General features: G+C 37.2%; 1 protein-coding gene across 1 annotated transcript in view; it reads right to left on the bottom strand.

Moving 5' to 3' along the window:
- The window catches only part of cntn3b (contactin 3b), a 67,675-nt gene extending 53,312 nt beyond the window's left edge, over nucleotides 1-14,363 (bottom strand). Inside the window, exons 1-2 of the mRNA XM_084129139.1 lie at nucleotides 13,898-14,363; nucleotides 1,585-1,722 (exon numbers count right to left, since the gene is read on the bottom strand). Coding sequence (XP_083985265.1) covers nucleotides 1,585-1,639 — 55 coding nt within the window. The 5' untranslated portion in view covers nucleotides 1,640-1,722; nucleotides 13,898-14,363. The remainder of the gene's footprint in view (nucleotides 1-1,584; nucleotides 1,723-13,897) is intronic.
- Between the last annotated feature and the right edge of the window lie 252 nt (nucleotides 14,364-14,615).

The raw sequence follows: 14,615 nt of genomic DNA, 5'->3' as shown, positions 1-14,615 counted from the left end.
TTATAAATACTGCCAACAATGAACAAAAATAAGTGGCCTCTGTGGTCCATTTGTAATCCATTGCATCCAGAGAGGCAGGAAGAGGCAGCAGTTTATAATAAGATACAGACAAGCCTCCATCCCACCCCATAATCATCTTTGACAAACACGGGTATTGGGCCACAGCCTACCTGCCTTTGTGGAGATCAACCATAAATGGATGTATAAAAGGACTGGATAAAGAAAAAATATATTATATATAACCTACTGTTCACATGTTTGGGTTCAGTAAGATTTTCGCTTTTTGAAAGAAATTAAAAGGGTCCTGAATTGAGAAATAAAATTATAACTAAATACAAACTAAATATTTTGACATGTAAGAGGTCATTGTACTATAAAAACATCCTGAAACTCAAAAAACAGCTTTTATTGAAACCAAGCTCTGAGGATGACTTGTTTCGGATTTTGTCACATTATTCGTAAGCAGCAGCACAACTGTTTTCAGCACTGATAATAATGTTTGATTTCTGAGGAATAATTAATGATTTCTGAAGGAGCATGTGATACTGAAGACTGGAGTAATGGCTGCTGAACATTCAGTTTAGCTATCATAGGAATAAATTGCATTTTAAAATGTATTTGTTACATGTGAGGCTTCCTCTCTGCTTCCTCCGGATCACCAGAGGGAGCTCTCACCAGAATATTGACTGTTGCAATTCGGACTACAATTCCCATAGGCCCTCAGACCTGGGGCTGATTGTGCACGCACCTGCAGTTCATCTCACACACACCACCATTGCGAAGTCTTGATTTGCTAAGGTTGTCAATTCTGAGAGATTCTACTGTGGACTGTTATTCTGTGTTTGATTCTCTGCTGCCCGCCTCAATCATTGCCTGTCAATTGGATTGTGATTGTCAGCCGCCTGCCCAGACCTCTTGCCTGTCCTTTTGAAATATGTATGTTTTCTGCCTGTCTCAACCAAAGCCTGTCCCTGTTTACGATTCTGTATTGCCTTCTCCATTGCCCCTGCTGTGTCTCGACCCGGTATTGTTTGACTCTGACCAAAATAAAGCTGCAGATGGATTCTCACTCCGCTGACTCCTTGTTACAGTATAAAAAAAAAACGGTGACTTGTTATCAATATTACTGTATGTTTAATTAAATAAGTGAGAAAAAGATATACAGTACTATATATAAATATACATATATATATATATACATATATATATATATATATATATATATATATAATGAAAAATAACTTGAGGCTCAAAATTAGGGTTAGGTGTTATTTATTTATATTGTGTGTAAGTGGTGATTTCCTGTTCAAGTTAAGTATACTTAAAAATAAAGGATTACTTCCTCAATATATTTATATTTATTTTCTTGAATAAAATGTGATAATTCAATTCAAAGATATTCAAAACAACAATATTCTCAAGATGAATGTGTGTATCAACTCAGCACACCTCGTCTCAAACCTCCACCGTGGACTGAATGAATCGAAGGCTTAAGATCATAATGAAATTGTTTCTTGCAAGACAGTCCATTGCAACACATTCAGAAAAAAAAAAAAAAGAAAAAACAGCAGGACAATAATTTACCTGTGAGGCAGCCAATGATTGATAGCACCACAAGTCGTTTCCATAGTAACGTCATCTTTAGTTGCCAAGGGCAAGTACGACTCTCATCCAATTGCTTGTGAATGGAATGATTTCTCCCTTGAATGTGAGAAGTATAATCTGTGGGGGAAAGTAATTACAGAAATAATTAAAATAAGACATTTTGAATCATATATGCCAGACACGCTGCTTCTATCGACAGATCTGAAAGATTACACTCCTGTTTAAAAGTGTTCACCTTGACTGTAGGGACAAATGCTGGTGAAATGTTGTTGGATCAAAGAGAAAGTTAACAACTGAGTTGTTTTCAATGTGACGGCAACTAAAATATTAAAGCACTGCAAACTAAAGCCCTGTGCAAATCAATGCAATGATATTTTGAGTGTAAATGACAGATGGAAGTGTCGCTTCGATGGAAGAATAAAACAAGAAAGCAGACAGCTAGAATCCCCCAACTGTTAACTCCTTAAAAATATTCATTGCACATTTAAAAGAAAGTAACAACAATTTTGAGAATTTCTGCTTTTGTTGTGAAGCCTGATGCAGTCTAAATTATGCATTATTATTCACAATACCAAAGAAACAAACAGAAACCTGCAACATCAGAGAATTCAGGGGGCTGGAATTTGTTGACCTCAAAAGCTACTTTCTCTTGACTATTAATAGGAGCTAGAAGCCAACCTAAATACTGTTAGTCGCTTTCACTGGCACATAGAATTCCACCCACATATACAGACAAAATGACATCTTCGGAGGCCCTGCGTAGGGTTGAATCTGACACAATAATTCGCAATGACTTCTCGGAGGACCTTTCATTTTGATTACCAGAAATGCAGCCATTTACATATGTGGTTTATGCATATTTCAATTACAAAGTGATGCCATCTTGCAGGAAATATTCTTGCATTCGAAATGGGGCCTCAAAGTTTTTTGGTTTTTTTTATTAAAGTTGAAATACTTTAAACATCCTCAAAATACCCATTTACACCTGGTATTTTAATCCATCTCTTTTCATCTGTCATTCATTTCTTCTAGGAGGGTCTATGGGTGGGTAAATGTATGTTTTCCCCCCCCAGATCTTTCGATCTAATGGACATAATATGCTTGTGCAAATTACATATGAACGAGCCCAGGAACGATGGAAAAACATATTGAGGGCATCAGCTTTTGTTTCTGCACTGATAGCCTCAAGACCATGAAGAATGCTGTGAGTGTGTGTTAGAAATCAGGAATGGTGAGAGAACATTGTGCTTGGTATGTTTTTTGCCAAACCAAATTTGGGTCTTCAGCTTGAGCCCCAAGTTTAAATCCCATCTGGCTAGCGAGCTTCCCATAATGTTCCTTGCATTAGTCTTTTGTGGCTATTCGAACGCTTTTGACCACGCAAGCTTTTACACTACGAAAGCAATCCGGTCGAAACGCGTTTTCGACTACCGTTTTACACCTGTATTTAGCTTCATCCACTTGATCTGATCGACCAAAACGCATCTTAATACCAGGGCCTAATAACAGAGCCTTAGTGAATTATCTGTTTTCACAGCAAAGCCATAGAAGAACCATTTTTGGTTCCCCAAATAACCTTTCAGTGAACAGCTCTTAGAACCAGTTCTTAGTGTGAAGAACATTTTAATATCTAAAGAAAAGAACCTTTAAGATCTCTCTGTAAAATGGAAAGGTTCCAGGATGTTAAAGGTTCTATATGGAACCATAGATGCCTAAAGAACCTTTATATTTAAGAATGCATACTGATAATAGATCATCTATTTCACTTATTATTCACTATATAGCGATGCTTTATATGTTGATCTTTTATATGCTATCATATGGGCATCTGGATCAAAAAGCTACATTTACTGTATTTAATTAATACTCAGATGTTTTCTTGACAGACTGGAGAGCACTTTGGGATTTTTTATAACATTTCATGAGGAGCTCGCTCCTGTTAGTATTTGAGATTTTTATTTGCTTGATTTTGCTTTGAAAATCCCTAACTGTCACAGTTCCAGCTCTATGGCCTGAGGAAATATGATTTTTTTTTTTCTGTCTACAGAGCCAGTTAGTCAGCCTTTTTTAAACACCCTGAGGTTTAAAACCATTTGTATACACTCTTTTCTCAGTTCAGATTCATAAAGCTTACTCATTTCTGGTATACTGGCCCTTTAAATCAATAAACGCATGAAGGCTTAGAGGAAGGGTAATCTGCTATCTTTGCATTATAATTGCATAATCTTCAGAGGAGCCCCTTGTTTAGCGCTGTATCCTAGTGGGGATAACTGCTGGGTGTCTGTCATAATTGCAGGGACAGGGGGTCTCTGGGAGGATTTGCCTGGCGTCTTTTAAGTTTGGGGAAGCATTATGCCGCAGGAAACTCTGTCAGATTGGATTACACAGCTCGGCTTTTTACACAGGACAAGAGGGAAGAGGAACTGTAGCTACAGTCCTCCCATGAAAAGCATTTCAGTTGTCATTGTTTCTCATTGTGACCTCTGTATGTAACCTGAATGCAGTGGCGTTACTTTGTTTTAAAAAGTCGGTGGGACAGGAGTGTGTGTGTGCAATACATTCAGTACATTCAACTCAGTACATTCAGTTGAATTTATTGACATAAAACCCATGTTTAATGTCATAGTTTCATCCTTACATCTACTACTATAATACAATATATTGTTAGTCTCGAGTATTTACATTAGTGAATAAATATGTAGATTATAGATTTGTTTGTCCAAATGGACTGGTGGTTGCATTTTTGTTAAGAGTGCCAGAGGTTCTGGGGTCACATTTGTTCTCACTAAAACCAAAGATGTTCATCAGTGATTGTATATCAAGAGCAGGGACACGTTTTGTGCATTTTGTTTTGTGATTTCACCGGAATGAATAGAGAGTTAAGCGATATATTGAAGCGCTCGTCTGTGTGAAGACATGCATTTCATGAGTGCCAAGAGAACACTGTTGCCTTCCGCCGCGGCAACAAGCACTCAGCATGATTTCAAAAACAACACATTCCACCGCCAGAGCGCCTAATATTTAACACTAACGAACAAATTGCTAATCAACTAGAGATGTTTATTTTGTATTATGTACTTCAGTGCTGCGAGATGTTTAAAAAAAGTGGTTGGGACAATATCAACCCATGGCAAAAAAAAAGTGGTGGGGTGTCCAACCCGCAAATTACGCTTATGCTTGCATGCAACCCCCCAAAAAGTACACCAGCAGGCACATCAACAAAATAAAGGACAACTCACACCCCACAGCAAGGTTTTCAAGGGCAGATTTACGTTGAAAAAATGTGGGTTAACAAAAATAGATGTAGTTTTCAAATAGCTTGCATGTCACATCCAGCAACACGAGAGACAGGGCATGAATTGCAATTACAATTAATCTCTCATGATCCTCCCAAAAAACTGAGCTGGGGTGTGATTTTTCCACCAGCTTCCAACCAACTTATTAAGCAAAATTATGAGCATTTAACTGGCAAATATAATGAGGCAATGCGGCATCACCTCAGCAACAGTGTTATGCACCATTCCATGCTTCTATCGCACCAGTAAATGAGATCACTACTTAGCATTAACATTGTTTTGGCATATATATTTGATATAAGAAGTGGTTAAAGGCATATGTTTTGCCCCAAGAAATGATTGTAAAGGATCAAAGGTGGGTATTCATGCTGATTTCATACATACATGTCAAGATCTGAGGACTGGACCAACATGCAACATGAGGTCTACATGTAATTACAATCCACTTACACAATGTATTACATACTGTAGATGATCAACATGCCAAGCACTGTTGGTCTCATTATGGTGCATGATAGGCCAGCAGGCCACTGGTTGATGATGAAAACTATATATTGAGCCAATCATTGAGTAAATCTCCCACTTGAAGCTATAAAATAGATTCCACGATAGATGGTGATTTTGTGGCTGGTTATGCAATAAATCCTACGTCAATCTGATTCTAACATTGTTAGGCGATTTTGTCAAGTAGGACGTCTACTGATTCCTCAGTTAGTAGATTACTTATCAAAACAATACCTCAGTACTCGTGGTTTATGTTAGCGTTTCAAAAAGACATAAAAAGTAATAGTTTGTGTCAACAAGTGTTTATTAATTGTCAGCCCAATATTTGCCCCAATTATTTATCTTACATGTATTGTAAAAACATAACGGGTTTGTAAAATTGTGCAACATTATAACCTTAACATCTGCGTCTTTTTTGTTGAACAGTATGTGCATACATTATTAAAATTTTAACAGTTAGCACAGTTAGCCTAGTATGTAACATTAGCCTCGTCATATAGCATTTCACAGGTCTTCAGTATAAAAAGAATAATAGATCTGTACTCTCATCAGATCTTCACTCAACCAGTTCAAAATAGATCATAATAGAATAAGACAAAATCCATATAGTCTAATTGCTGTCATCGTCCTCCTGCCACATACTCTCTTAAGTCGTTGTCATGGCTCAGTGGTTTGCATTAAGTAAAACAAGCTTGTCAACATGTGAAGGATGCAGAATGGTTATTGTGTGCTCAAGTACTCAATTACTTCTGACAGCGCTAACTAGTGGTTGAAGTAATTGACTACCCAACTAGTCTATGCAAGCCCTAATGTGTTCCTAGATCAACATCATATTTTTTATAAACCAAATTATTTTTAGTCAATTCGATTTTAGGGTTACGTGTAGGCTAGTGGTTCTCATCTGTTGAGTTGCCATCCAGACAGCCCTGATAATGGTTTTTGGCTGAATTGTTGTTCAAAAACCAAAAACTAATGTTGATTAATGAACACGTCCTACTTGGCAAACTCAGTCATCTCTTGACAAGCTGAAGTTCTAGAGGGAACAGTCCCTAAAACCATCCCCGTCAAGCTCTTGAGCAAGCCACTTAACCCTAGGTTACTCCAGGGGGATTTTCTGTTTAATAAGTGTGCTTTAAGATGCTTTGGGAAAAAGTGTCAGTTGAACCTTAGCATTATGTGTACTTTTAATCATAATTACTGTAGATCAACTGCTTGGTAGTAACATTTGGTGTAGGAGCTGGTTTCATATTCCTGCTATAAATCATCAGCTTTTGTAACAATGTGCTGAAGTTGACTGTATTGTCTTTTAGCCAATGGTAATAAATCATGTTCCATGCATCAAACCATAGAAATTCAAGGTAGAAAGACCATCTGCTGCCAGCAAGGTTTGAAGATGATCTGACTCGAATTTGGTGAAAATTGGACAAATGGTCTAGGAAAAGTTTGTAAAAGTATTTTTTTTAAAGAAAATCAAAATGGTGGACAGGAAGTTCAGCCATAATTGGTATCTGTGTTCTCAGCATGACCAAAGGAATCTATTAAGTTTCATTACAATAGCCAAAATTAATGAAAAGCTATTTGTATTTAAATTTCATTATAATTTTTGATGACAAGATGGCGGTCTCGAAACCATTTAAGCACCTTCATTTTGAGACACTCAGTAATGATACGTTCATGAGTTCGTAACAGGTAGCATTTTACAAAAAAATTCAACACACAAAATTGGGTATTGTTTGACTTGGCATGCTGCACCGAATCTAAAGAGACCAGTTTCTGGTTTTCTCCTCACCGCTAAGAGGCACTGTGTCGAAACTGTGCAGGTATCATCAGGGCATAGGCTAGTTGTCATAACACACACCAATTTTGGTCTGAATAGGTTAAAGCATTGCGGAGATATAGCCTCAAGTTGATTCTGGCGTGCTCTTCAAATTCATTTGTGTGTTATTTAAAAATGGTATAGCAACGGTCTAGGAGGAGTTTGAAAAAGTTTTGAAACGCGCTGGTGAACGTGCGCACAGAACGGTGATTCAAAACATAAATACCCATGCCAATCCTCTCAGGATGCCTGGAATCAGTGTTACAAGTACCCCAGGCACATCATTTTACCATTTTTGTAGCATAAATACCATCAAAACGATGAGAACATCGGATCTTCCAATATTTCTCTATGGCGCTGAAACCTAAAGATGTCCGAGTTCCGGTCCTTTTAATCTTCCATTCAAAAAATTCGCAAAAATCTAACCTTTCTTTGAAACAAAATGGGATCTCCACAACTCCAAAACACGTTGGCCACAATTATTGGCGCCCCTAGAATTGTTTAGGAGTAAAATATCTCTGAAGTATATTCCCATTAATATTATAAAAAAAATTTTAGCACACCAGGGTGACTATGAAAATGAAATAATCTAGCTAAGTTTTTAACTTTGCCACATTTATTTCTCACCAAAAGTACAAAGTAAAAAAAAAAAAAAAAACATCCCTCATTGTTCTAATCCTACTCAGTGAAACAGTAAAGTTTGTAAGATTCATGAGCCAATCATGGCACTAGCCAACGATAAGGTATGGCTTTGCAAAAAAAAAAAAAAAGAACAGAAAAAGATACAGCGAAATGGCTATATCTGCAGAGGAGACCAACAGATCCTATGATGATGATAAGCATCCCTGGCCGCATCTTTCTCCGCTATTCAGTTTCCGAGGCAGTAAGGATAAAAGCTTTTTCATGAGCTGCAAACTCTGTCTGCCAAAGCATGTGGAAATATCAGCCTTTCACAACTCCTCTCTGAAATTGCGCAAACAAATTGAGGTAAGTCACTAGCAAACGGGCAAGCTGAAGTTAAATATGCAGAATAAGCTAGTAAGTTAGCCAAAATTAATTGAATTAATTTGATTATCTGTAAATTATATTTGTAAAATTGGTAGATCCGAACCCGTTTATTTGTTAATTGCTTAAACACTCTTTGTCAGGGGTTGTCCTGCAGTGAAACATGACATTGAAAATTGACTTACAGACTGTACAGTATGTGCCACTTCACCTAGAACCTGTAGGGCAAAATGAAACAGGGCATGCATTACTCTAAAGTACTAATTTTGTGAAAGCTTGAAAAAAGTCTTACATAGCTAGCATAGTTTAAGCAACTGCCTATCCTGCACTAGTATTAGTTATCAATCAGAGGAATAAAACTTTCAACAAGTAGGCTAGATTTTAAATGTTTCCCTGTAAATTATCAGTTAAATGTGTCATTACAGAGAAAGCACCCACAGAAAATGAAAGGTTATGAAAACTGCATTGCTCAGCGAATAAAAAATAATAAAAAAAGACTCCATCTTCTACATCTTCAAGCAAGCAATGCAGAATTGACCAGATCGTTTTTATTATTGGACCACGCTAGATAAGCTGGTCATCAGCTTTATTTGTGAAGGCCTTCAGTCATTCTCAGTAGTTGAACAACCTGCTTTCAAGACCCTGGTTAACTGGTGCGTTTGAGAATTCAAGAAGCTTGCATGTCAGAAAAGCCATAACAGCTACACTTAGAAACGTGGAGATTGTGTCAACAACAACAGACTGTCGGAGTGTGAGGCAGAGAAGCTACATCAGGGTCACTGCTCACTGGATTGATGAGACAGTAGACCGGAGATCTGCAGCTTTAGCTTGCAAACGTCTCAGAGGGAGCCACACATTCAATATACTTGCATCTACTCTTGATTATATCCACAGCCAATCTCGCATCCGTGACAAGAACAACTACAGACAGTGCGTCTCATTTTTTTAAGACCTTCAGAGTCTTTGGGGTGCAGGAAGAGACTGACGTGACAGTAGCTGACACTGAGGCTGATGATGACACTGATGATGACACTGAACATGAAGAGGAAGTAGAGTATCATTTTGGCAGATGATTCTGTTTTAGAATATCATCTTCCAAAACACCAGCAATGTGCATGCCAACTGTTAAACCTAGTGGTAATAGCTATGCTTCTGCAGCTGAAACTCAGAATGTGATCTACAGAAAGCATAATGCTCTGCTTTTTCTAAGTGCAATGCTATGTGGAACAAAACTGCAAGATCTTCAGCAGCTTCTGAGGTAGTAGACGCTGAGTGCCACCTGCAGTTTATAAGACAAACCAAACTCAGTGGTATTCACTACACCTGGCTGTCGAAAGGGTGGTCCATATAATTAAAGACCATGTTGAGGAGGCGATTCGGAATGTGTGTGGAGCCTTCAAAGTAAACATGTAACTGCTCTCTTAGTTATTTAACTGAATATTTTGCATTTGTAAGTCAAGGTTATTACTAAAGCTTGGTTTGCATATAAATATATAATATCTTGTAGGTTGAATGCCAGCTGAGATTGCATTTCTGGCTGAGTATGTAGCAGTGATGAAGCCTGTTACATTAGCACTCACTGTCTTACAGTCTGGGATGTTTGCTCCCAACTGTGTTCCACTAAGGGCAAAACTGAGGAGAATGGAGGCCTCCAGTAAATTATGTTTGTCACTGATGCAAGCATTACAAGAATGACTCCAAAAGAGATTTGGGAAAATGATGGACGACCCTGAGCTTATCGCAGCTACCATCCTTTTGTCAAGATTCAAGACTTTGTGGACATCTGACACCCAAATCATTGAAAGAGGAAGGATAACCTGACAGCACTTCAGGTACTGTTTGTACCATCATCATGCATGTTGCTCACATTTTCTTTTAACATTCACTCTAAACAGTTCAATGTATCACTATGGTGTTTTTTGTTGGGACGGGCTAAGTGGGGGCGGTCTTAATCTTTATTCTTTGAATAACTAACAAAACCAATTTTTAAATATGTTCAAGTTACTTTTGTATCTAATATGTTTTATGTATAATACATTTTGTGGGGCTATCTGTACCGTGCTGATCTTTTTCATGGTTCTGTTATTCCAGTCTACAGTACATCATTGAGCTTCTCAATCTTTTTCTTTCACTAAACCTGAAGTTACATACAGTATATTTGTATTAAATAAGTTTTAGATTCATTGATAAGGTTGTTTTCTGTAGATTTTACTTTAGACAATTCCAAAACATAGCATGCTGTTTAGATATCAAATATTTATTTTCTTTATTTTCTTATCTTGTCTTTTTGTAAAACATTTTGTTGCAGCTGAATACCATGAACACAAATCAGCAGCCTTCAGAACACTTTCATGAGGAACTTTTGCTAAAGACAAAACTGACTGTGTTATATCAAATTCCTTTGACATAATTTTGTGCATATTTATGATCAATTCAACATTTGTGCACTATATGAGAGGCATCTCTCTGTACTTGCTTTGGATGTGTGCACAGCACAAAAAAGCGCACAAGTGTCAAATTGAATTCCCTCCCTTCACGTCTTCTTTCACTTTAAAATCACATTAAGTACTATAATGTAGTAACTTGAGTAGCTTTTTAACATACTACTTATTTACTCTTACTTGAGTCATGTTTTTTGAGTCATGAGTCATGAAACAAGTGAATTGTTTCTTAAGTAGCAATGCTTTTACTTAAGTAAACATTTTCATTACTCTTTCCACCACTAGTGTTGAGGGGCAAGGAGAGGAAGTGCACTTAACAGTAAGATGGCAGCCAGCGATCCATCCCTCTCTTTTTGTGCAACAATGAATGGGGTCTCAAACTTTCAAGCTTCAAAAAGGATGCTAAATTATTAGTTTTATTTTATGGCTGATAACCATACAAATGCTGATATTACAATTATGTACTATTTTGTTAAAGTACATTAAAAATAAAACACTAAAAATGAAAATCATGTGAATTTAAGCATCACAACCTTAAAATGTACAGTGTGAAACATTTATTTTGAGAATGGCTACAGATTACTGTGTTGGCTAAAGATTAACAGTGTTATTAAATCATTAGTGTTTTTAAAGATTAACCTTAGGTGAGCATTAGATAATGGCAGAGGCAATCTAATTTTAAAAACTGAGTTTGTAAATGAACAATTAAATTTACAACACCAACAATACTGATAATTATAATTTAAAAAAAATCTAATATTGGCAGATAACTGATTTGGTAGGTACCGATATGCATTCATGTGAAATTGTGAACATATTGCTCTTTTGAGGCAAAACTCTGTTATATAAACTAACATTACTTTCATCTCTAATGAATTCCTCCCACATGTTCAAATTTATCTTTAGTCTGTCTTTAAATAAACTTTATACGCCACAATGAGATAAATAAATAGTCTCGGAGGAAGCCAAGCTGTGCTGTGGAGTGGTTTGACTGAATTCTGCACATTGCTGTTTCCCAGTGTTCTCACCTCTAATTTGGCTGTGCTTGTTAGCAACAAAATGAGATGAGACATGCATCCCAGATGCATCCATAAATAAACATGAACACACGAGAGAAGGATCCCATTCCTATTTGAATAGCAGATGTGGTGCGGATATAGAGAGCCGAATGTATTTTCTCCTGTGAGTCCTTCCTCTCTCTGTCTCACTCCTGCAATACATAATGGCACTAAAGTTCTCAAAGCTTAGTCACACCTTTGTGAGATTATAAACCAGGCGATAGAAGGAGTGTTGGCTGATCTGAGGAGAGGCTGATAGTTTATTGATCCACCTAACACTTGTTTGAGGGTTTACTTCAAAAGCAACCAACCCAGATCAGATCACTATCATAAAAGTATTACACAAGTATGGGTTTTACCCTCTCACTGACAATTGTGGGGTTCTCAGATTTTTTGACAAATTAATTTCCATGGTGTTTCCAGACATTCCTGGTTACTGTATGGAATTAGATTAAACAACTAGTGTACAATTGGCTCCAACATGACCATCAAAAGAGAGAATGATTTTTCATGCAGACAAGTAATATTCTATTTTTAAAAAAAAGAACAATATCTAACCAATTATATATTTAGAACAGAGTAAATGGGCTGGGCATGGAAGTATTCCTTGAAATGTCTCTTCATGGAATTCCATATACATGTAGCTTCTATTGTGTGGGATGCATTATAAGAGAATTGTGTTACGAGCGACTAGTATCAGAATGGAGATGCTGAAGAACAGCACCTGCCAGTTTTTATTTTTATCCCTTATACATTGTCTCTTGAGTCTGAGGAAATGTGAGGTTATCTGCAGTAAGAGTGATGTGTGTGCCCCATGTGATCTTCTGCCCTACATGACTGAGATCAGTATGCAGTTCACCTAATAAATCACACGTGCAGCTGCTACAAAAGCATATTAGGCGCTGTCAGAATTCACATATAATTCGAAAATTAAAAATGGCTGCAAAATACGCTTGTTTTAAGTGTTTACTTTCCCCCAAAGAAAGCTGTTTAAATTTGTTTAACAACAGCTGATTAAATTGTTTTGCACTGTTTTTGATTTATCATAGGTCAAAGAACATAAGGGAAATCATGCCAAGATGGCGGATGTAGTACTCATGGGCTATTGCTACCACACACCTGCATACCTGAAGAACGTCCATCATCGATGAAGAAGTAAGTCCTCACTTAAATTCAGTGCTTTGAAAGTAGGCCTACGAGGTTTCGGAGACAGATTTTCCTCCAGTAAATACTATTCCCGGCTATTCTACTATTCTACTGAGCTACATGCGCACAATCAGTTTGTTTATGTCAGTTTAGTCTGATTGATTCTCGAACAATGCGTTTATGATTAGCGAATCAAAAAACCTGTTATGATCTTAGTACGATCCTGATTCCCTTTTTAAAAAAAAAAAAAAAAAAAAAAATCGATTCATTTTTGTGATCCGATTCTTTTCAGTGAATAAAATGCAGCAGGGTAACCCGATTCCCCAACAATTAACAACTCTAATGAGCTGATTCTTTTGTTGTGAGTTGAACTAATCGCTGAATCGCAAGTTATTCGTTTTATGTCCGCTAAACAAACCAGGAACTGCAAGTCTATGTTGTACAGCTCTTGAGACTCAAATGTCAGTGTTGATAGGCTACACATGAACTAGTGTATGCATCAAATGACTGACTGACTGAATGAATGGAATGTCACATTGTGGTTTTTTTATTATTATTTGGTATTAATAGCCTACTCTAAAAAAAAAAGTCTGTAAAGTCTGTTTAAACGCCTTTTGAAAGAATTCTGTTTAAATAGTATACGATCTGTTCTTTTGAAATCAAAGATCGCATCGACTGCCGAGTAGTAGGCTAAATTCATTAAGAATTGCATTTCTTTTTATTTCCTCATATGTCTAACTTAAAAGTAGACTTAAAGATTGCTAGTGGAATCGTTAAGATTCGTCAGACTCAGAAACGTTGAATTCCTTCCCATTAATTATCAGTTCATTGCATTCTAGAAATCATAGGGGTCGTTGCCAGGTTTCCATGTGTAAAACTGCTCTTGATTTTCGTATTTAATAATTTATTATTCATTATATATCGATAATTTATAATTTACATTATTTGGCATCTCGAATAAAACTTGGGCTAACAGTTTAACTTTGAATAATCTTGCAGTGCATACTAGCTAATGAATCAACTCACCGAGTCACCGTGATACGCTCCCGTTCACTGTATTCCAAGTCAAAATTAGAGAAGACGTGGGAATTTACTCCATATTCAGTGATGGGATGAATCTCGGCACCTCTAACCCCATAATGTCGTCGGCAACATCTTTCCTGATATCGTTCTCTCACTTTTAGTACAAAATAAATGCCCTCTAAATCGAAGACTGTGTGGAGACGGTCAGGAGAGCGATATTTATTCCCTCTCGCGCACAGAGATGCTCCTCGTATTCCCGCAATTAGTCCACGAATTACAGCGCTCTGGTGTATCCACCGCACACGCGTGCCCCGTGATCGGTTCCGACCAGCAGAGTGATCCACAAGACGGTTGGTTAGGTATATATGATGCGTATCCCCTCCTCCAGCCGTCTCTCAGTGGATGAAATGCGCAGTTGTGGTACCTAACATACAACAGAGTGTCTCTGTAAGCACGCCCCAAATTCAGTGAGCAAAAGTGCCTCAAAGGGAAGATTTGTATGTGATAGTGATCATTTGCATCATTTGTCTAACGCCTGACCTCTCAGTGCCATTTGTGGTTTGTGATATTGTAATTAAAAATTGGAATGTCATAGACTGGACCCTTAAGAATTTCATTTGCAATATTAGAACTGTAATAGCTTAATGGCTCTGCTTTAATTCCACTTACATTTGCATAAAGCTTATCTATGTGTGCTATGCTCAGATATGGCAAGGGCAGC

This window comes from Abramis brama, assembly GCF_963993115.1.
Source record: "Abramis brama genome assembly, chromosome: 11".
Lineage (NCBI taxonomy): Eukaryota > Metazoa > Chordata > Actinopteri > Cypriniformes > Leuciscidae > Abramis > Abramis brama.
Note: the sequence above shows the minus strand (reverse complement) of the source record. Positions and strands in the feature narration are given on the sequence as shown.